We start from the raw sequence: 22,093 nt of genomic DNA, 5'->3' as shown, positions 1-22,093 counted from the left end.
CACTTTTGTCCTAAAGTTCTTTGTCTTTTGTTGTCACTATCAGGTATCTGCTAGATGTCAAGTTAAAGGCTGTATTTTTATCAAATTAATCATTTATGTAATTATTGAATCAATGAATCAGTGAATAACGTACCTGTGGTGTATATGCTGTGGTTATCATTTGCATATTGCAGTTCTTTAGATCAGTGGTCCCCAAACCCCGGGCCGCAGACCGGTACCGGTCCGTGGGCCATTTGGTACTGGTCCGCAGAGAAGGAATAAATAACTTACATTATTTCCGTTTTATTTATATTTAAGTCTGAACGATGTTTTATTTTTTAAAAATGACCAGATTCCCTCTGTTACATCCATCTAAGACTCACTCTTGATGCTTGTCTCGGTCACGTGATACATTTATCCATCCCACCCTAAAGGCCAGTCTGTGAAAATATTTTCTGACATTAAGCCGGTCCGTGGCCCAAAAAAGGTTGGGGACCACTGCTTTAGAGGAGAAAGGAATATGTGATATGTAACAGGATTTGAATTAGAATCATCAAGGCAACAGCTGGGTAACAAGACCATTTATAAAATATTTACATCTGTTTTCTGAATAAAAGGGCAAGGATCAGTTTGTCTTTTTTCATTCTCTACATAAGTATGAAAAGGGACAAAAATCAGTTTTATAGATATTTGCAAATCACTTGATTGAATTCTAGGGACCCTTCGCCCAGACAAAATCTGAAAGTCGTATCAGCAACTTGGGTGACACAGCCCTGCTAGTGCAGTGTTGCAGTCCCCTTAGATCTGTCGTCACCTTCCACACTTCCCGGAGAAGAGCGAGCCCTGGGGCAGTGCTAGTCATACTCCAGCTTTTCTGTCCCACAGGGGGCAAGCACCTATAGGTTTGATTTGCCTGGCACGCGAGGCTTAAAGATAATAGAGGGACTGGAACTCATTGGGAGGGTGGTGCCCAATGTTCTCGGACTTCTCTCTGTGTCCTTTCACTTCCTCTTAGCCCCCCTCACGACCATTCCCCCCTCTAGGAGTGATGTGAAGTTCTGATGCGGGCAGGCAGTCTGAGAGAAGGAGGAAAGAGTCACAGTATTGGTGGCGCAGGGGGGGTGGGGGGTGGAGGAACCCACGGGTGGCAATAATCTAGAGACTACGATGATTTCCTTTTCACGACCTTATTTCCATTACGGAATTTGTAGCCCAGTAAGAATGAGAATAACGAAGGGCCCTTAGGAGAGCAGAGCCCTGTGGGTGCCGTGACTCTCCCAAACCCACGCTTCTGGAACAGCAGAGCTTTGCAGGAAGGTGACATGTGACTCAGCCACAGGCCCAGAGTATACCCTGATCCTGTCTCACCCATCTCAGAAACCTCGGCCGCCTCCCGCACCTACTTTTACTCTTAACTCTGGTCCAGTCTTGAGGGTCAAGAACCCAAAGGGAGCATATGTATTAGGGGCACGTCATAGTACTGGTCTGTCGGTAAAACAGAAGAATGTTGCTGTCAACATAAATAATGACAGTGTGAAATGCTATTTATTGAATTGGTTTATTATGTGTCAGATCCAGAACTAATTGCTTTCCAATAAAGCCAGTAGCGGCAGAGTCACGCCTTGAAGTTGAGCCGACCTCCAGCGCATGCGCTCTTCACTACAGGGCAGGACTGCCTCTGTTGACCATTCTATGTACTCACCTTGTAAGCTCCTAGCACCTGGCTTTTCTCTGAAAATCTAACACTGCTTGAGAACAATTCTTGTCCACTTTAGTGAGAGTGATTATTTAATATAATACTGTTCTTTTTTCCAGCTATATTGAGATCTAACTGACATATAACATGTAAATTTCAGGGGTACAGCATCATGGTCTGATATGTGTATGTACTGCAGAATGGTCAACACAGTGAGGCTAGTTACCATACCCTCACATAGTTATTTTTCTACTGTGTGGTGAGAACTCCTAAGATCTACTCTCTTAGCGACTTTCAAATATATAATACAGTATTGTTAGCTATAGTCACCATGCTGTTGAAGTATTAAAAATAGAATCAATCAGCAGATATTTATTGAGAAATTTTTATATGCTGCATTACACCTTGTAAGAATTTATAACCATCTTAAAATAAGCCTAAGATATGAAAAAATTCAGTAAGAATACAAAACTTTTTAAAAATACTATTTTGGTAATTTTGTGCTATGGTGGACACAAGGATAAATGTGCTGAACTTATCCTCATTTTAAAATATTTAAAAATCTTCTTGATATATTATTTATCAACTGAATTTACATATATGCTTGATTTTCTTAACACTAAATATCTTTGAGGATTTCCTATAGTCCAGAGTTTTCAAAAAGTATACTGTTTTAGGGATTGAACTTTTTCGCTAAACAACTTGCCTAGCTCTAGTTTAATCTCTGACTTTGAAATTATAAATAGTTCCTTAAAATATGGTCTATCTGAAAACAGGTAGAATAATTACATGATATATTAAAGCCCCATTTTATTTTTCAAATCTATGATATATCATTTACTTTTCTTTTTTTGTTTCAAGGTGTATAACATTAGAATTATTTTACCTTAGAAGTTCTGAGACAGTTCTTACATTATAGACTATGTTTGGTACATAGCCTTTAGCATTTTATCATGTATTTTTTAATATTACAAATGCTATCCAACTTTTTTTTATTATTTTTATTATTTGCTTATTCTTAGGAATATGATGCACTCTTGTTGACTGTTTCTTATACATCATCGCTTGCAGTGAACTGTGTTAATCACATATTTTGATAAAGAAAATGTAAGGGTGGGAGGCCAGTTTTATAGTTGGATGCTGAAAATGATTCATTTCTAGGCTTGGGCTTGATTCTTATTTTTAACTCAAAAATATATCTTCCAAATTCACATTATATCTTGAAAATTAGTGATATTTCACAGATAGTTTGCTCCAGACTTTGGAATTGAAATTGGGAGCTTGAACTATTTTCTAGGTGAGGGTTACAAAAGGATTTGATTCAGTAGTTTAAATGTTTTAATGCATTAATTTGAGTGTGTTATACCCAAAAAACTAATCATATACATATAAATCACCATTTCCATGATTTCTCATTCCCAGGCAATGAAAACTACAAACAGATAGCAATGTGTGTCCTTTACCACATCAGCATGGATGACCGCTTTAAGTCAATGTTCGCATACACTGACTGTATACCACAGGTAAGTGTGTTCAGTGTTTTTAAAAAGAATATTTAAAAAATAGATATTTTCACTTTTTTCTCTTCATTTGCCAGATGTCCTTTTTCTTAAAAATTTCCTTTAAAAATCTGTTATAACATAAATTTGTTATAAGTACAGACTGTATAAAATGAAAATAACTTTGTTATCCCAGATGCAGAGATAATCATTAACATTTTGGTATATTTCCTTTCCTTTTACATAAAGAATAATATATTGGAATTTTATGCTATATGTAATTATAGATTGCTTTATTTACTGAATAGACCATAAATATTCTCCCATGTCACTGAACAGTCTTAAAAATTTTCTAATAGTTGTAGAATATTCTATTGCATAAATGTGCTATAATTTAAGTATTGTTAAATTGTATGTTTAGTTTTTTCTAGTTTATGACATAAAAACAGATGTAAGTAAACATATATAAGCAAATGGGAAAAATGTGGAGTGAATATTATATAGTAGTATACAAATGCTTATCCATATCTCTTTTTCTTTAGTTTATAATCCTAAAAGTAGGATTGCTAGGTCAAAGGTATGAACACTTGTATAATTTGATACTTGTGGCCAAATTACCTTCTAAAAATATATGTTTATTTTTCCAAGTAGCATTTCACTTTTGACAACACTGGATATTATTATTTCTCTGAAAATGGAGTGTTTATGTCTTTTTTTTCTTTGCATTTTTATGACTATTGCTGAGGTTGAACATTTTTTGTAAGCGATATATATATTATACATAATAACTATTTTAACTCTTTGTCATATTACAAACATTTCCCAACTTTGTCACTTGCCCTTTACTTCTGTTATGGTTGATGGGTTTAAGTGCTTACATTCTCTGATGAGAAAATGCTTCATCAAAATTATTTTAATTTTTATAGCACAGTTCCCTGTTGCTTGATATATTTCATGTTAGGTCTACTTGTCTTTGAAGGAGTTTAGTGATTTTTTTTTCACATGGACTTTAAGGGTAGAGAGATTCTATACATATATTATTTTACTCTCAGGAAATTTTTATTCATAGAGTAACTAGTGTGTCATTAATCTTTATTAAACTGAGCTCCAATAATTTGATTATCTGATGATTAAAACACTGGATGGGCTGGTTATTATTACATTATTTTCTGTAAAATGGTTTTCTAAAATAGAGCAAAATTGTTGGATATATAATATACAATAATAATAGCACTTTTATTTATTTATTTAAACAAATTTAACAGGGTGATATTGATCAACCAGAGTACATAGATTTTGAATAATAGCACTTTTAAAAACACTTTAGAAGACTCTGCATAGTAGGTCATTCGTATTAAATGGAATTGGTCTTAAAGACTCCTAAAAGGTAATTTCTTGTTAGCCTAATGTAAGTTATTAAATTTATAGTACTTGAAAAATTATTAATTAGTAATAAATAGAGCATACTTTCTCCTTTTAATAATTGACCATCCTTTTATTCATGTCAAATCAGTAAGATAGTGCTAAAATTGAACTTCATATTCCAGAATTTTAATGCTTTATCTACATGCAATTTAAAAACTGATAAACTTTCAAGGATAATTTCTTAGCCTTTTAGGAGATAAGCTAATTATGCTTGTTTATAGGAAATAGACATCCTTTAAAGAATATACAGTCTATTTTATCTAACAAGGCGAGGCTTCTTCTAGAGATAACACACATCAGGCTGTAGCCAATGCGAAGTGTAATCAAACTTTTTGTCAAACAAGTTTTCAATAAAAAAGTAGCCATGTCAAAGGGAGATTACAGGTGATTTACTATCGTCTCACTCCATATGTTCCCAGGGTTTCTGTTTTGCAGTTTCAAAGGGTATTCCTTTTTCAGTCCCATTTAGTGTCAGAGCTTCATTGACTACAGCATACGAATTGGAAAGCTGCCAGCGAAGAATAATATTCTTGCCTAGAATGACTATTTTTATCCAGATTAGATTTTTGAAAGAATAGCATTAAATAAAAGAGAAAAATATAAACTAAAACGGGATGGAAAACTTATTTTGTTGAATCTTGATTTTGGAGTTACCCTTCTGTCTTAGAAAGTATAATCTCAGACATAAAATACAAAACTTTATTTAAATAAAGAATCAGAAATAAGAGCCTGTTTAAGTTACCTTTGAGACATTTTTATTACTACTGCAACTGACAACTTTACGTGTAGAAAATTCTCTCAAACCTTTTTTAGAACAATATTCATGCATGTTTCCTTGATAGATAATTTTCTAACATCAAACATTTCTGCAATGAGGTTTTCAGAACATTTATGATGTGTATTTTATGAACAAAATCTTCTAAAACTCATTTAGTGGTCAGTATTTATATTTTTGAAATAATAGAAATAGGTGAGGTTATATTATCAAATTATTTCATCAACATGCGGAAGCTTTTTAGTATGAGGTCATATTATGGGAAACCAAATGATATTCTAGACCAGGGGTAGTCAACCTTTTTATACCTACCACCCACTTTTGTATCTCTGTTAGTAGTAAAATTTTCTAACTGCCCACCAGTTCCACAGTAATGGTGATTTATAAAGTAGGGAAGTAACTTTACTTTATAAAATTTATAAAGCAGAGTTACTGCAAGTTAAAGCATATAATAATAATTACTTACCAAGTACTTTATGTCGGATTTTCGCTAAGTTTGGCAGAATAAATCTTTATAAAACAACTTACTATAGTTAAATCTATCTTTTTACTTATACTTTGGTTGCTCCGCTACCGCCCACCATGAAAGCTGGAACACTCACTAGTGGGGGGTAGGGACCAGGTTGACTACCACTGCTCTAGAGTATATTTGTTCCTAAAATGTTACCCAGCTTATAACTTGTGCTTTATAAGCTAAATTGTGACATGTTTAGGGAAAAGTTGACATAGTTTGATTGCTACCCAGTTCCAGGTTCACTATAAAATAAAAAAATTATGAAAAGCAAATCTGGAATTAAATAGAAATTTCCAAGCTTCTCTCAGGAATTAAAAATGGTACTCATTTCAGAGGTATTAACTATTTGAAGTAATGTTTATAAAATAACACCAATAAAATTTTAAGCACATTTGTGACAACTGATTAACCTATTTATTAAATAAAGCTGTATCTGAGATTCAGAATATTTTAGTTGATGTTATACTCTGTTCTCTTTGAGATTATGCACATTAGTTTTTGTTTAGTAAAGATCAAGTATTGCAAATGAATTTTTGAAATAACAAGGGTAAAATAACTTTGAAAGGGGAAAAGCAGTGTGCAGCCATCATTCATATCTGTCTCAGTGATCAAAGTGGATGTGCAGTCTGCTCATATGCCTTAATTACATTAGATATATATGGCAAGGAGCTTTTCTAAACTGTAAAACACAATACAAAGCAAGGTACTATTATTTTGGACCCATTCGTAGTCCAATTTAAATCCTGCTGTCCTTATATGTGTTTTAGAGGTTAAACCTATCATTAGAGTTTACTTTTTGAAAATTATTTAACATTCAGGGGAGGTAATTATATATTCAATGGGCCTTATCTCTTCCAATATTATACTGCTTTGCTTCTTTTGTACTTTATTTCCTTTGATTTCAGTGTATTCTGATTTTTCCCTGTTATGTCAGTATTCTGCAAAATTTGGGGGCCAGGGCAAATCTTCCTTTACATATGATCTTAATGGTCTCAGTGGGTGAATTGTTTCAGGTAAACATACTATACTTGGGGATAACCAGGAGTTAATAGTTGTATTCTAATAATAGTTAAAAGTACACATTAACAGTTCATTGTTATTTAGATCTCTAAGATGCATGTTTTGTTTAAATAGGTGCAAATGTCATCCAGATGCTTATAAAAGTATTTATTGGAAATAGAGTGGCCAATCAAAGTACATGTTTAGGTAATGATGTCATGGTGTTATTTAATATTTCACCCTAGAACAGTGCACAAGGGGTCTTCATCGTGATCCACATGTTTTCCACCACAGTTGTCCTGCTTGGCCCCTCTTTGATCTCCATGCTTCTTTTTAGCCGAATGCTGGTAAACGTCCTTTCTGACAGCCCCCTTTGCTCCTGCCTGCCATTATCTGCTGAAGTTCAGAACCCAGAGCATCACTTCAAACAGCAGAGTTAGGGAGTAGCCAGTCAGAAGAGATTCCTGAGGCATGCAAAGCTCTGCCGTAATCATTCAAAGATGTTTGGGCAGGGGGCTGGGGTGGTAGAGGTGTATGTGAATACAGAGAGCTGTGGGGGTTGGCCTCTGGTCACTGGTAAATAAGTAAAGTCAGGTGCCAGAGAGTCTAGACACAGTGATTTCAGTCGTGGGTCTTTGGTATCTGATACTCAGTATGGGACTTGTCTGATTGAACACTATTGCCTCTTCATTGCGCAGGCTGAGGCCTTTTTAGTGCCTTCCTGTTAAATTAGTAAAAGATGACAATGGACATAGTTAAAGCAGAACAAATCTAGTTTTAATATTTCCTAGTTGTCAGCAATTACACTTCCTTTTGAAGTGCCATGGGTAGCAATCAAATTAAAGACATCATGTTGCACATGGAGTTTGAACTAAACTATTATTTTAAAATGTGAATGCTTTAATTAAAATTGAAGTGTTTCTCTTTCTTATTATGAAAAACTAATTCTGTATCATGATACATTTAATTCACATTTAGTCCTAATTTCTCTTGATTTTGGGGGGTTGGGGGTGGATAAGATTTCAAATTATGCATTTTTTTTTTTAATCTAGCTGCTGATTATTTCACCACAGGATGTAACATGGGAATTATAAAAAATAAAAACCCTTGGCTTCTAAACAAATCATTTGTAACCCCATTTGTTAAAGGCAGTTTTCATCCTACAAGGTTAATTTCAAGAAAATAGCAACCGATATTTTGCCTTCTTATAGCTTTGCTTTGATGTAACGTATCTTTGTTATTACAAAAAACTTCTTGTATCAGTAAAAGTTTGGAAGAAATCTATAGTAGGTTTTTAATGAGTATGACAAACATACTAATTACATTAATGAGAGGATTGTCGCCTACATTTTTATTAATTTGTAATTTAATTTCAATTGGCCATTAATTTATAGATAGGTAGCAAAATCTGTTTAATGTAAATCCAATAAATTTAAATTAATTTATTTTTGCCATAGAATTTTTTTTGCCTGTAACATTAAGTGTTAATGACCCATTAACCTATTACCCAAAGATTCCATTAGCAGCATTTGTGGTTAAAGACCTGCCCTCTGAGAAAAGAGACTTTACATAACAACCTGCTATAGTACTCTGTAGTTTTCAGTATATAGTGAATTTTATATATGAGTTTGTGTGTAATTTTGTTAGAATTATACCCAAATATTGTATTTTTAAAGAAATTATAAGTGGAGCCTGACCAGGCAGTGGCGCAGTGGATAGAGCGTCGGACTGGGATGCGGAGGACCCAGGTTTGAGACCCCGAGGTCGCCAGCTTGAGTGCGGGCTCATCTGGTTTGAGCAAAGCTCACTAGCTTGGACCTAAGGTCGCTAGCTTGAGCAAGGGCTCACTCGGTCTGCTATAGCCCCACGGTCAGGGCACATATGAGAAAGCAATCCATGAACAACTAAGGTGTTGCAACGAAAAACTAATGATTGATGCTTCTCATTTCTCCCTGTTTCTGTCTGTCCCTATCTATCCCTCTCTCTTACTCTCTCTCTGTCTCTAAAAATAAAATAAAAATTATAAGTGGATTTATATATTTTTTAATTTAGAAATTAAATTTAATGGGGTGACATTGAATAATAAGCGTACACAGGTTTCAGGTAGAGATATCTCTATAGCATTTGAACTGTTGATTGTGTTGTGTGCCTATCACCCAAAATCAAATCATTTACTGTCACATTATATTTGTCCCTTTTTACTCCCCTTGCCCTACCCCTCCTCCTTGTAACCCCTTCACTTTTATCTATGTCTTTGAGTCTCATTTTTATATCCCACCTATGTGTGAAATCATATAGTTCTTAGCTTTTTCTGATTTACTTATTTCACTTAGTATAATGTCCTCAAGATCCATCCATGTTGTCATATATGGCACTATATCATCAGTTCTTATGGCTGAATAGTTTTCCATTGGGGTTTGTGTTTTTTAATGCGGTGTCCAGTTGTTCATTGCTAGTACACAGAAATATGATTGATTTTTGTGTTGACCATGTGTCTTTCTTAAAACTTAGAAGTTATCTGGAATTCACAGAGAGAATAACCAAAATAAGATTTAGCAGAATAGGGTCTAACATTTACTAATCAATAGAAGACTAGCTTCTCAAAACTAGAGTGCATAGTTTGTTCATTTCTCCTTTAGGATAGCCTCTTGTCTCTTACCATGACAAATCTAGGTTACTGCTGCCTGGTATAGGTGCCACCTTATCCTTCCCTCTGTTCTGTCTGCTGCTGCTTTGACCCTCCATCCCCTTTTCTTAACTTTAAATAGAATTCTTTCCTCATTTTATACCCATGCCCAAATAGAACCAGCCTACAGCTTCATTTATCAACCACATGTGACAATTCCTAAAATTATGCCTCTAGTCCAAACATTTCTTCTAAACCCAGGCTTACATTTATTTTACTAACCAGTTGTACTAGATTATTGGCTGCTTAAACTTAGCACACCTAAAAACCAGAGTCACTCTCTTCCCTCTCCATTCTTCCCCTACTCTAGTTTCTCTTTTTTGGCTAATGTTGGTACCACTATCCATTTTGATGTAGAAACCTGGAGTTATCTTAGACCCTTCCTTACCTATAACCCCATCATCTAGTCAGTTATTAAATCCCATTTTGATTATTTTTCCTAAATGTATCTCTATCCATCCTTATATATCTATCCTCACTATCAACCCAGTCTGGAGGCCATCATCTACCTGGACGTTGCTTCTACCCTTATAGCTGGTTTTCCTGACCCTGATTTAGTCTGTTTTTCTACACTGGCCAGATCTATTTGAAACCCGGATCTTATCCTGACACTTCCCTTATTTAGAAGCTTTTAATGGCTTTCCATTATCTTTAGGATGAAGCCCTAAATCCTTAACATGTACTTGAAAACCCTGCCTGCTCTGGCTTTTACCATCTTATCTCAGCACTGCTGCCACCTCCAGTCACGCTTGCCCTCTCAGTTCCTAGGTGGGACAATGTTCTTTTCTGCCTTGTGCATTTGACCAAGGTATCTTCTCTACTCAGAACGCTCAACTTCTATACAACTTCAAATTCCTTATGCATAGGGTTTATTTCTTTTGTATTCTCCACTTTACTTGGGGGTTTATATTTAATGCTGAGCATCTAGTAGTTCATTAACCATTTATTCATTTAGTTATTCAGTAGCGAGTGTACCACTGCTATGTGTTAAAAACGTCATTGTGTTATATTATTTCTAATATATAGCCTATATTGTGATAAGATACTGATTCTGGGTTTTTTGTGTCTTCTTGAGTAAAATATTCCCTGTGCTTCTTGCTAGTTAATGAAGATGCTCTTTGAATGTTCAGATGAACGAATTGACTTGGAACTGATTTCTTTCTGCATTAATCTTGCTGCTAACAAAAGGAATGTACAGCTCATCTGTGAAGGTTAGTGCCTTTGAGCTTCATAGATAACCTCCTACGTGTGGAAATTGGCATAGGATGGGAAATAGATAATAAGGAATTAAAGTAGCTATATAAATCCTATTTTAAAATAGTTTTTAAAAATTATAGCTAATACTCCTAAAAGGTCAGATAGACTCAGATAGTCTTATATCATGAGTAGAAACATCCTTCAGTAACATTTCATAAACCAAGGTCAGCTACTCTTAATTGAAATTTGATTTTTAAAAATAGTTTCTAGATGAAACAAAACATTTAATTTGCAAAGTAATCTGTTACCATGTAAGATTATACAATACAAATTTGTTAGGTATTTGTTTCTATAGTATCTTTACAAAATTGCTTGTCATTCATTAGAATATTTCCTAGTCTCCTTGGTAGTTTTTTCTTATTGAAAAGTACACGTTTGTTACAAAAAGTATAGATGAGCAAATAGGAAAAAGTTTAAATCTTGACTCTCACTAGCCAGAGGTAATCATAGTGGTACAATTCTTCTACATGTTTTTAAATTAAAATGGGATTCTTCTCGTTATGTATGGTGACTTTTTTTTTAAGTTAATAATATATTGAATTCTCTGTGATTACATACTTTTATAAAACATAATTGCCAAGAGTTGCAAATCAACTCATTAAAGGATTTTCTATAGTTTAATCTGCTAATTTGGGTGTTTAGTTTGTTGGCCCTTCATTTCTGTTACAAACAACAATGTAGTAATTTTCCTTTCTGTGACATTTTCCAAATTTCTGTTTTTATAGTCTTAGGATGAATTCTTAAAAGTATAGTTTTTCTGGGTCAGTGACCATTTACATTTTTGAAGCTTGTGGCGCGTATTCTATACACGAAAGAGCACGTATTGTATGATTCCATTTGTGTGAAATTCTAGAACAGGCAGAAAATAGTCTGTGTTTAATAAGGAGGAGAAGAAAAGAAGAAAAGTGATTGTATTTGGAGAACGGCATACATTTTTCAAAGTGAATCTTTTGAACACTTAGGATTTACACATTTTACTGCATGCAAATTTGGGTTTTTTGCGAACTATAAACAAAAAAAATCATGAAACTTAGGTGAACGTTAATTTTATTAGGGAATCTGGTTTTTCTGTCAGGAAATGGGCTGAAGATGCTGATGAAGAGGGCTCTGAAGTTCAAGGACCCATTGCTGATGAAAATGATTAGGAACATTTCCCAGCACGATGGGCCAACTAAAAATTTATTTATTGTAAGTATAGCTTTGGGCTTCCTATCATCAGCGTCCTTGTAGGATTAACTCCTAGAAGTTTCCGCCTCAGCTTGAATATTGGTTTTGTTTTATGACCCCCCCCAACCCCTCCATGATCACTCCAGTTTTCCTGCTTAAACCAGTTCACTATGAGCCCCCTTACCCTTCAAAGCTCAGAATTACTAAAACAAGAGAATCAGGTTTGATACTTAGTTTTCCTTTCCATGGGTTAAATTACTGGATTGGCTCTTCTGCAGAAATCGTATCTTAAATTTGTATTAAAATTCTATTTCATTTAGGATTATGTTGGGGATCTTGCAGCCCAGATCTCTAACGATGAAGAGGAGGAGTTTGTGATTGAGTGTTTGGGAACGCTGGCAAATTTGACAATTCCAGACTTAGACTGGGAACTGGTCCTTAAGGAGTACAAGCTGGTTCCGTATCTCAAGGATAAGCTAAAACCAGGTCTGTGCCGAGCATCTCACTTTCGCCCAGTCATTTATCTCTTTGTGTTGTGGGTAGGGCCACGAGGGCAGTGTTTGTGATCACTGTTATAGCATGTAGCACAGTAGTTTCTTTCTCACTGGGCCTCCTTATATGTATGTATTCTTTCTTTCCTGACAATTAGTGTTTCCCTTTCCTATCCTGCCTTCTTTCTTTTAAATCCTGTCTTTTTTTTTAAACAGGGACAGAGAGTGAGAAAGGATAGATAGAGAAGAGGGATAGATAGGGACAGACAGGAATGGAGAGAGATGAGAAGCATTAATTATCAGTTTTTCATTGCAACACCTTAGTTGTTCATTGATTGCTTTCTCATATGGGGCTACAGCAGACCGAGTAACCCCTTGCTCGAGCCAGCGACCTTGGATCCAAGCTAGTGAGCTTTGCTCAAGCCAGATGAGCCCGCGCTCAAGCTGGCAACCTCGGGGGTCTCGAACCTGGGTCCTCCGCATCTCAGTCCAACGCTCTATCCACTGCGCCACCCGCCTGGTCAGGCAAATCCTGTCTTTTTAAAGTTACTCAAAACCATCCCTCTTACACATACTTTTTTTTTTTTAATTACTCAAAACCATCCCCTCCTATACATGCATATCCTTGTGCACACAAAGTCCCTTGGGTCATTCAAGTGAGCCTTCTGTTTTCTGTGTTGAAGTTGTCATTCATTTGTATTTCCAGACATTGATTTCTTTTTCTACACTGCCCTTCCCCCACCATAGACTATACCAGTGGACATGGAAATTTGGGAAAAGACAAATATTGTAACCATGTTAAGGATTCCTAAGAACTTATTAATAGCTTTCAGTATCTTTTTGTTTTTTCTATGCCGGAAACCTTCCTGTGACTTGGTTTTATTAGGCACTGCAGAAGATGACCTTGCCTTAGAAGTGGTGATAATGATTGGAACTGTGTCTATGGATGACTCTTGCGCCGCGTTGCTAGCCAAGTCTGGGATCATCCCTGCCCTCATTGAATTGCTGCATGGTGAATTTTTATTGATCTTAATTTATTTTTATGCTAATATATTAACAGGTTATGAGTTTAAGTTTTTTAATATAAAACAGAGTCTGGAATCTTGAAATGTCATTTATGTTGTTATATTAAGTTGCTTTAAGCAACTTAAATTATATAGTTATGAAAAATGAGAAGTATAGCTTTTATGGGATTAGATAGAGTAATATCAAAGAGTTATGAACGTTGCTATTTTGAATTTTACCCTCATCTATATGACACTCTTTGCTACCATTTTCCTTTCTGAGCCCAAATGGGTCACTGGTAAATCCAGGCCTCTGTCCCCAGAACCCACACTCTTCTTGCCCGTCATATCACATGCTCTCCCTCCTCCCTTTGATACTTTTGGTCCAGTCTTGCAAAAACAAACCTGCACGTGTATATGCTTAATCTTAGATTATTCGCATTCTCACCTACTAGCCAGCTAAGTAAAAGATTTTCTAAATCAGAGGGAAATAAGAGAATGTTGCTGTAAAGTGATCCAGGACTAATTTCAGATACTACCTTCTTCTCGTCAGCCCTGAACAACTAATATTCTGTCATTTCTTCTTCCTGTTGAACTTTGTATTTGGATCTCCTAGCTTGTGCAAACCTTTTTTTAATGACTTAATTTCTAATCAGGAGAGTTTATTTGGAAGTGAATTTACAAGCATCATAAGCCTTCCTAGTCCAGTCATGGTATTGTCAGCTAAACCTGCTGCGATGAAGAGAATGTTCTCTGTGCTGTCCATTGCATGTGGCTATTGAGACTGACAATTGAATTTAATTTAATTAACTTTTAATTTAATTAGCCACAGACTGTGGTCATAATAATGGACAGTACAGGCCTAGGTAGAGAGTCTTCCCCTTCCCATTGTATTACTCTTACTGGGTTTATTGTTTTCCATTGCACACAAAATTTATCTGAATCTAATGTTACTCTATTAGGGCCAAATGATCTAGGACCTTAGTCTGCTCAGGATGCCGTTAACTAAGTACTGAAGGCTGGGTGGCTTCAACAACAGAGATTTCTGCAGCCTGGAAAGTCCAAGATCAGGGTATCAGCCAATTTGATTCCTGTGGAGAAAAATGGAATCAGATTTATTTCACAATTAGAGTTGTTTAAAGAATTCTTATGATGGACAAGAAAAAAAGTGGAGATTAGTATTGCCATTTCACATTAGGGACATAGAGTCAATTAATTTCTTCATACCCGGTAGCAAAATAGTACCAAGAAGCACTGTCACTGTTTCCTTAGACCACACTTGTTCCTCAGTTCTTCCAGCCTGGCTTTGAGATGAATAATCTCAAGTAGTTTGGTTTAAACTCTGATGTGATATAATTTCTCTTTATCAACATCTTTTTTTTTTTTTTTTTTTTTTTTGTATTTTTCCGAAGCTGGAAACGGGGAAGCAGTCAGACAGACTCCCGCATGCACCCGACCAGGATCCACCCGGCATGCCCACCAGGGGGTGATGCTCTGCCCATCTGGGGCGTCACTCTGTTGCAACCAGAGCCATTCTAGCGCCTGGGCCAACTTTGCTCCAGTGGAGCCTTGGCTGCGGGAGGGGAAGAGAGAGACAGAGAGGAAGGAGAGGGGGGGGGGGTGGAGAAGCAGATGGACGCTTCTCCTGTGTGCCCTGGCCGGGAATCAAACCCGGGACTCCTGCATGCCAGGCCAACGCTCTACGACTGAGCTAACCGGCCAGGGCTTCAACATCTTATTTTTTTATCTTTGTACTCCAAAATAACTTAACCTATTTAGTTTAACTACAACCAAATTTACTAAAATTTCTAAAAATATATTAAGAATTTTCTCACTGTCATCACGATGTAATTTAGAAAAAAACACACATAAGACACAAATGACATGTGCCACCCATACATTATAAAGATTAAAACTAAATTGCCATTTATCTCTCTCCTTGTCAATTTTAGTTTCTTATTCAATGTTTTTTAAATTTTTCATATAAATATAGTGTTCTTTTATTTAAAGTTTTTTGTTTTTTTTTTCAGCTCAACAAGAAGATGATGAATTTGTGTGCCAGATAATTTATGTCTTCTACCAAATGGTTTTCCACCAAGCCACGAGAGATGTTATAATTAAGGAAACACGTATCCTTTCAGTGTTTACAATAGATAATATTTCATATATTCAGAAAAGATGCATCTTTAGGTATTTTTTTCTTGCAGATGTACAAATAATGTAAAAACTATCAAGCTTCAAAATACATTTAAAGGGCAAGCTATACTTCATGGAAGCTGTTGTCCCCAAATCAGTATATTGTTAGAAGATACTGGGTATTATTTTATTAACATGTCAGATAGTGATTCCTAAGAAACTTAACAAACATATCAAAACTGCTATCTCTGTTAACATAACTTCACTATCAGAGGTTCCTAAGACTATCCTAAGTCCTCTTTTCATTTTACCTTATTAACTCTATGTAGAAAAATATATCTCTTTTCATGACTTCATCTACCAACTATATGCAGAGTAGTTAATATTTTCAAAACCTCTTTCCTGAGTTTCAGACTAACTGCCACCTGAATGTCTTACACCTGCCTAAGGAGGCATATACTATGGTTTAACTTAAGAAGCATTATAATCACATTATCCTAAAATAATTTTTCATTACCTTTTACTACTCACTAGCTGCTTGGATAAGCTACTTAACCTGCTTGAGCATACAATCTTGCATCTATAGGATGGCCATAATATTATTAAATGGAAATAAGACCTCCTTCCTTATAGGACTGTTATAAGTACTAATGGATTTAAAGTGCTATCATAGTTCCCAGCACAGAGTGATTCTCATTATTGCATCTAAAAAGATTCTTGATATTGCCAGCGTCTCCTGAAAAAAAAAAAAGTCTACTCTTCTGTATTCACAATGGATATTTTTTTTTTCACAATGGATATTAACAGTGTCATCCACCTAGTCCCAGAGCTGAAAATTTTTATGCCTTCTCTTTTACCATACATAATTAATCATTTATTCTGCAAACATTTATCTAGTGCTGACCATCTAACATTGTCTTAAATGTTGGATGTACTCAGGGAATTCATAGTCTATGGGCAAGTTAGACAAGAAAATAAGAAATATGAAGTTATACTTCAGTATGATCAGTGTCATAAAAGGAATGTGCAGAGTACTTAGGAGAGGATAGGTAACCAAATCTAGCGATGTCTTGAAAGGATGGCCGTGGAGGTGGTATCTAAGCTGAACTTTTGTGTCTGCCTTTTTAAAATTGTGGTGGTCTGCTTGTTTGTATACCAAAAACAATCTTCTTTAGAAATCCACTGCGTAAAATTCTTGACTACCCACATGAAAAGTCAACTTCTTTGGCTTAGTCTACATCGCTTTTCATGACCTGACTATAACCCAATTTCCCAGAGTTCCCCTTTTAACCTTACTATGCATAATTTTCTCTTAACACACCAAATTTCTCACATTTATCAGACATGACCCTCCTTGGCATAACTTACTGCCTCTTCAGGTGCCTAGCTTCTCAGTTATTGCCCTCAGCGATTGAAAGGTGTTTTTCCACTGTCTTCTGGCCTGAATTGCTGCCAACAAGAAATCTGTAGTCTGCTAATTATTAGTATAAGATACAAAGTCTGATGACAACTTACTTTCTTTCCCTTATGGGTAGGTCAGTCTTTTTTCCAGGAAGACCATAGGAATATTTCTGTTTTTAAAAGCCAGGTAGTGTTATTAGAATTTGACTTGGTATTTATCGTCTTTGCTTGATTTATCCAAATATGCAAATGTGTTACAGTATGTAGTTTTGTCTTTTTTCATTTCAGGAAAGTTTTCTAGAATTATAATCTTTAGTATTTGTCCTGTTCTATTGCTTTGGTTGTCTTTTTTGAGATTTGTGTTATGTTGGATCTTCTTTGCCTATCTTTAATACCTATTTCTAATTTTTTCTCTTCATTCTTTAAAACTTTTTTGTTTTACCATCTATCTCTCAAAATTTTACCTATTTTTATTTACTTTTATGTTGTTAAAATTTAGGTTCTATGTACATACCTTAAATGAGTTTTATTTTTATTTTTAGTTCTTCCCTAAATTTATTTCAGAGTTCTAATTCTGACTTATATGTTCTTCCATATACTATTATTTTTTCTTAAATTCTTTTGTCTCTTTTTGAAACATTAGGTTGTAATTTTTGTCTTTTCTGTAAAAATGTCTTATGCTTTCTCTTATAATAACAATATATGGAATTTATGATTTTCTGAGGTCCTTTTGGTGTGAAATAGCTGTCCTGAACTTTTAGCTGGGCCAGATACACAAAACTTTTCTAGCTACACAGCTGTGGAGCTCCCTCTTCAGTTATTTTCACAGTTTTCATGTTTTTTTAAAATATGGCCTTGTACTTTCTAAAATTTACTGGCTGTTTTCCTTGCCCGTTTTTATCTTTTTTTATTCTCCTTTCTCATCCTTCTTTTTTAGACAAATGAAGCATTAAATGTTTCTGGTCATCTTATATTAATGATTTGATTTTAAAATTTGAAGTTCAAGTTATCATTTGACTTGAGAGAAATGCATGATTTTCTAATGGGATTGAATAGCCTAAGCTCAAATGTTGATTGTATCTTTAACCACTCTTACTCAGAGGCTCCAGCATACCTTATAGACCTGATGCATGATAAAAATAATGAAATCCGGAAGGTCTGTGATAATACCTTAGATATTATAGCGGTAAGTAAGTTATCTTTCTGCATGAATTATGATAGTCTTCCTTTTGGGAGGAAGAAAGGACACTGTATACCTATTTAGAACATTGCAGTCAATGTAAATACAAATTTTTCTTTTGGTAAAGCTTATAAAATACAGTGATTCAAAATTTATCTTTTAAACATTAAGACTTTTTGGCTTTTAACTGTTAAGTATAAGCTTCTTATGTAAAGAGGTTTTATGCATATTTAGAGTTTTAGATTTGTTCTACAGGTCATCTCAGAATCACGTGTTTTTCAGAGAAATTACTGTGTAGGTGCAAGGGGGTTGATGGCAATTTCTGCCAAAACTCAACACAGTCAACTTTGCAGATTGATTAATAAATATTATATTAACTTTTTTCAACTCTCTGACAATTTTTCTTATATACAGAGTTGGGCAAAAATAGGTTTATAGTTGTAATACAAATAAATACTATAAATAATAATACAAGAATAAACTGTATTTCACATTCTCAGTAAACCTACTTTTGCCCTACCCTATACACAGGTACACAGACTTATTTTGTAAGTCGCTTTGGAATTATGAGACACAAAATTTTTAATGTTACTAATGACTTTAGACGTTTTTAAAGGATATATGACTGGAAGAATATGATCAGAAGGGTCATCTGAGTCTTGAGTAGAAGTTTGCCCACCGTGCAGACCTTTCTTCAGAAATCACGCTGCCCACCTCTGTCTTCTGCCTGGATTTGGGTCTTGCACTTGGGATGTGCCAGATAACCACTTTAAATATCTTTCTCACATATGGCAGGTGCTGCTACACACAACCTGCTTGCTTGCTTCTCTGAACTGCATTTACACTTTTTATTTTGGCTCACCCTATAAAAAGTTTCTTGAACATAGCCATTTTAGTAGTTTTTAAAGTCTAACTTGTGTTTTAAAAGGATCAGAATAATATTTTAAAGCAGTGGTCCCCAACCCCTGGGCCGCAGACCGTTACCGGTCCATGGGCCATTTGGTACCTGTCTGCAGAGAAAGAATAAATAACTTACATTATTTCCGTTTTATTTATATTTAAGTCTGAACGATGTTTTATTTTTAAAAAATGACCAGATTCCCTCTGTTACATCCGTCAAAGACTCACTCTTGACGTTTGTCTCGGTCACATGATACATTTATCCGTCCCACCCTAAAGGCCAGTGAAAATATTTTCTGACATTAAACCGGTCCGTGGCCCAAAAAAGGTTGGGGACCACTGTTTTAAAGCATCAAATAACAACTTGCTTGCAAATCCTCTAAGCTGACATTTCTGCTAGTTATCTCATTATAAAATTGGATAATCACCACCAGGTACTTTATGTCAGTTTTCCACTTTTTATTTCAGAAATTCATCTTATTTGATATCATCTGCTGTTTAGATTTGACTGATTATATCATTACTGGTTTAAAACTAAATGAGTACATTGACATTGTAGCTTTGATCTCTAAACTACAATAGGAAAACTTGTCTACTAAATCCATGCTCCACCAACATATGTCATACATGGTAGGCCACTGGTCACAGGGTTTATGAATATGGAATATTTATTTGTTACTCCTAGAGAACAATTTCATGACTCATGCACTGTCTTCTAGTAGATTACTGATGTTATTATTGTATGTAAAGTATATAGTATACGAATACTACACTTTTTAGGTTCTCTATGTGATTGTCTTACCTGGAGCAATGAGGAAAGGAAAGATGTCTGTTATAAATTGCTTTTAGCATATTTTTTAAGTTACCTTTTTTTGAGAAAAGGTAGATGGAAGGTAATGATCTGTTTAGATTTACATATTAAGTGCGCTTGGTTTAGAATATAAAGTAGTGATAGTTCCAAAAGGCCAGCTCATTCTTATTTAGTATAAAAATGTGTATTTAGTATTTAGTATAAAAATGTGAATATCTCTATTATAATATAAAAATTTTATTCCTAATTATTTCTAAACTCTGGAATCAAGTCTCTCATTTTAAACAGAAGTTATCCCCACCTTCTAGTGCTCTCTTTCTCTCCAGAACCAAAGTTTACAGTTGTCCCTTAAACAACAGGGGTTGGTGGGTATGGATCCCCTTAGTCTTTACTTCTCCTGTCCGTTCTCAGCCTGGGCCGAGTCCGGCTTCTGCCTCCGTTGCTGGGTTGAAAAGGTGCTCATAAGCATCATTGATTTTCAATGACTCCTTTCAGTCTTCATTTTACTTTCTTAATCCTAACCTCTTTGAGGGAATTTATAAATCCTGGTCAGAGTTCAAATATAACTCACAAATAAAATTATTTTAAATTATTATGCTCTGCCTGACCAGGCGGTGGTGCAGTGGATAGAGCATCAGACTGGGATGCGGAAAGAACCAGGTTCGAGACCCCGAGGTCGCCAGCTTGAGCGCGGGCTTGTCTGGTTTGAGCAAAAAGCTCACCAGCTTGGTTGGACCCAAGGTCGCTGGCTCGAGCAAGGGGTTACTCGGTCTGCTGAAAGCCCGAGGTCAAGGTACATATGAGAAAGCAATCAATGAACAACTAAGATGTCGCAAGGAAAAACTGATTGATGTTTCTCATCTCTCTCCGTTCCTGTCTGTCTATCCCTCTCTCTGACTCTCTCTGTCCCTGTAAAAAAAAAAAAAAAAATTATTATGCTCATAAAAAGCCTTGTTGATTTGTAGACTGGAAAGAAGGATCAGCAAAATGAACCTGGTGATAGACAAGCTATTCTGTATGGCTCCTTAAGATGCTGCCTGATCACTGGAGTCAGTATTTTAAAAATCTGAACAAGTAGTCTGAAGCTTCACATGTGCAGTGGTCAGTCCTGTGACTTGGAAGTCCTGCTGTGCCACTCACCTGAGTCATATTCCTAGCTGAGCCTGTTGGAAGAGCGTTTATCCAGGGCAGGGCAGCAGATAGAAAGGCACCAGCTCAGAAACACCCCATGTTTCTTTTCCTTTCTGCGCTTGGACACCTGTTACAAGATTCAAGACCCTGGTTCAGTCTCAGCTTGATTATTGTGAACGGCACCAGTGGGGGCAGCTTCTTCCCAGAACATTCTTGTCCCTGTCTCAGCTGGGCCAGGGTTCTGGTCCTACATTCCGCTTTTGGCCTCTGAAGTGGCAGCTGGGTCTGACAGGCATTGCATCGAAACTACAGCTGATTCCAGTTCTCCCATCTGCAGAGTAATCTTGGGAAACTTGCTTCACTGAAGAGGGTCAGTTTACAGCGACCCCCTGGGGACTGGAGCATTCAGGGCAGGGTTGAAGGTGTGTGTGAAGCTTCTCCCACAGGTACTCAGGCAGTGTTCTTTCCAGACTAGACCAAAACTCAGACCTAGGTAAGAAGTTTATAGGTAGATTAAATATCTAGATCAGCACTTAAAAAAAAAAAAATTTAGCACATATAATGATGTTATTTTCTGTTCATTTTAATTTTAAAGTGGTATGGGAAGATAATCTGTTCACTGGGTCTTAACAAGGAAGTTATTTGGAATATATATTTTAGCCAGACATACTACAGTGTGTCCATAAAGTCATGGTGCACTTTTGACCGGTCACAGGAAAGCAACAAAAGACAATAGAAATGTGAAATCTGTACCAAATAAAAGGAAAACCCTCCCAGTTTCTTTTCTTTTTTTTTTTTTTTTTTATTAAATTTAATGCAGTGACATTGATAAATCAGGGTACATATGTTGAGAGAAAATATCTCTAGATTATTTTGACATTTGATTATGCTGTATACCCCTCCCCCAAAGTTAAATTGTCTTCTGTCACCTTCTATCTGGTTTTCTTTGTGCAAGTTTCTGTAGGATGATGTGGCAGCATGTGCGCATGCACAGATGATGACGAAACACCTTGTATACAGCGGAGCAGCCCAAGGCTATGCC

General features: G+C 35.7%; 1 protein-coding gene across 3 annotated transcripts in view; it reads left to right on the top strand.

Moving 5' to 3' along the window:
• KIFAP3 (kinesin associated protein 3) overlaps positions 1 to 22,093 on the top strand; it is a 135,933-nt gene that overhangs the window by 64,427 nt on the left and 49,413 nt on the right. For all 3 annotated transcript variants that reach the window (XM_066371467.1, XM_066371465.1, XM_066371466.1), the window contains exons 11-17: positions 3,098 to 3,198; positions 10,676 to 10,784; positions 11,906 to 12,018; positions 12,318 to 12,483; positions 13,375 to 13,500; positions 15,523 to 15,621; positions 18,130 to 18,215. In XM_066371467.1, coding sequence (XP_066227564.1) covers positions 3,098 to 3,198; positions 10,676 to 10,784; positions 11,906 to 12,018; positions 12,318 to 12,483; positions 13,375 to 13,500; positions 15,523 to 15,621; positions 18,130 to 18,215 — 800 coding nt within the window. The remainder of the gene's footprint in view (positions 1 to 3,097; positions 3,199 to 10,675; positions 10,785 to 11,905; positions 12,019 to 12,317; positions 12,484 to 13,374; positions 13,501 to 15,522; positions 15,622 to 18,129; positions 18,216 to 22,093) is intronic.

The sequence above is a fragment of the Saccopteryx leptura genome, chromosome 2, assembly GCF_036850995.1.
Source record: "Saccopteryx leptura isolate mSacLep1 chromosome 2, mSacLep1_pri_phased_curated, whole genome shotgun sequence".
In the NCBI taxonomy this organism is placed as follows: Eukaryota; Metazoa; Chordata; class Mammalia; order Chiroptera; family Emballonuridae; genus Saccopteryx; species Saccopteryx leptura.
The sequence above is the reverse complement of the archived record's forward strand: the minus strand, read 5'-3'. Positions and strand labels throughout refer to the sequence as shown.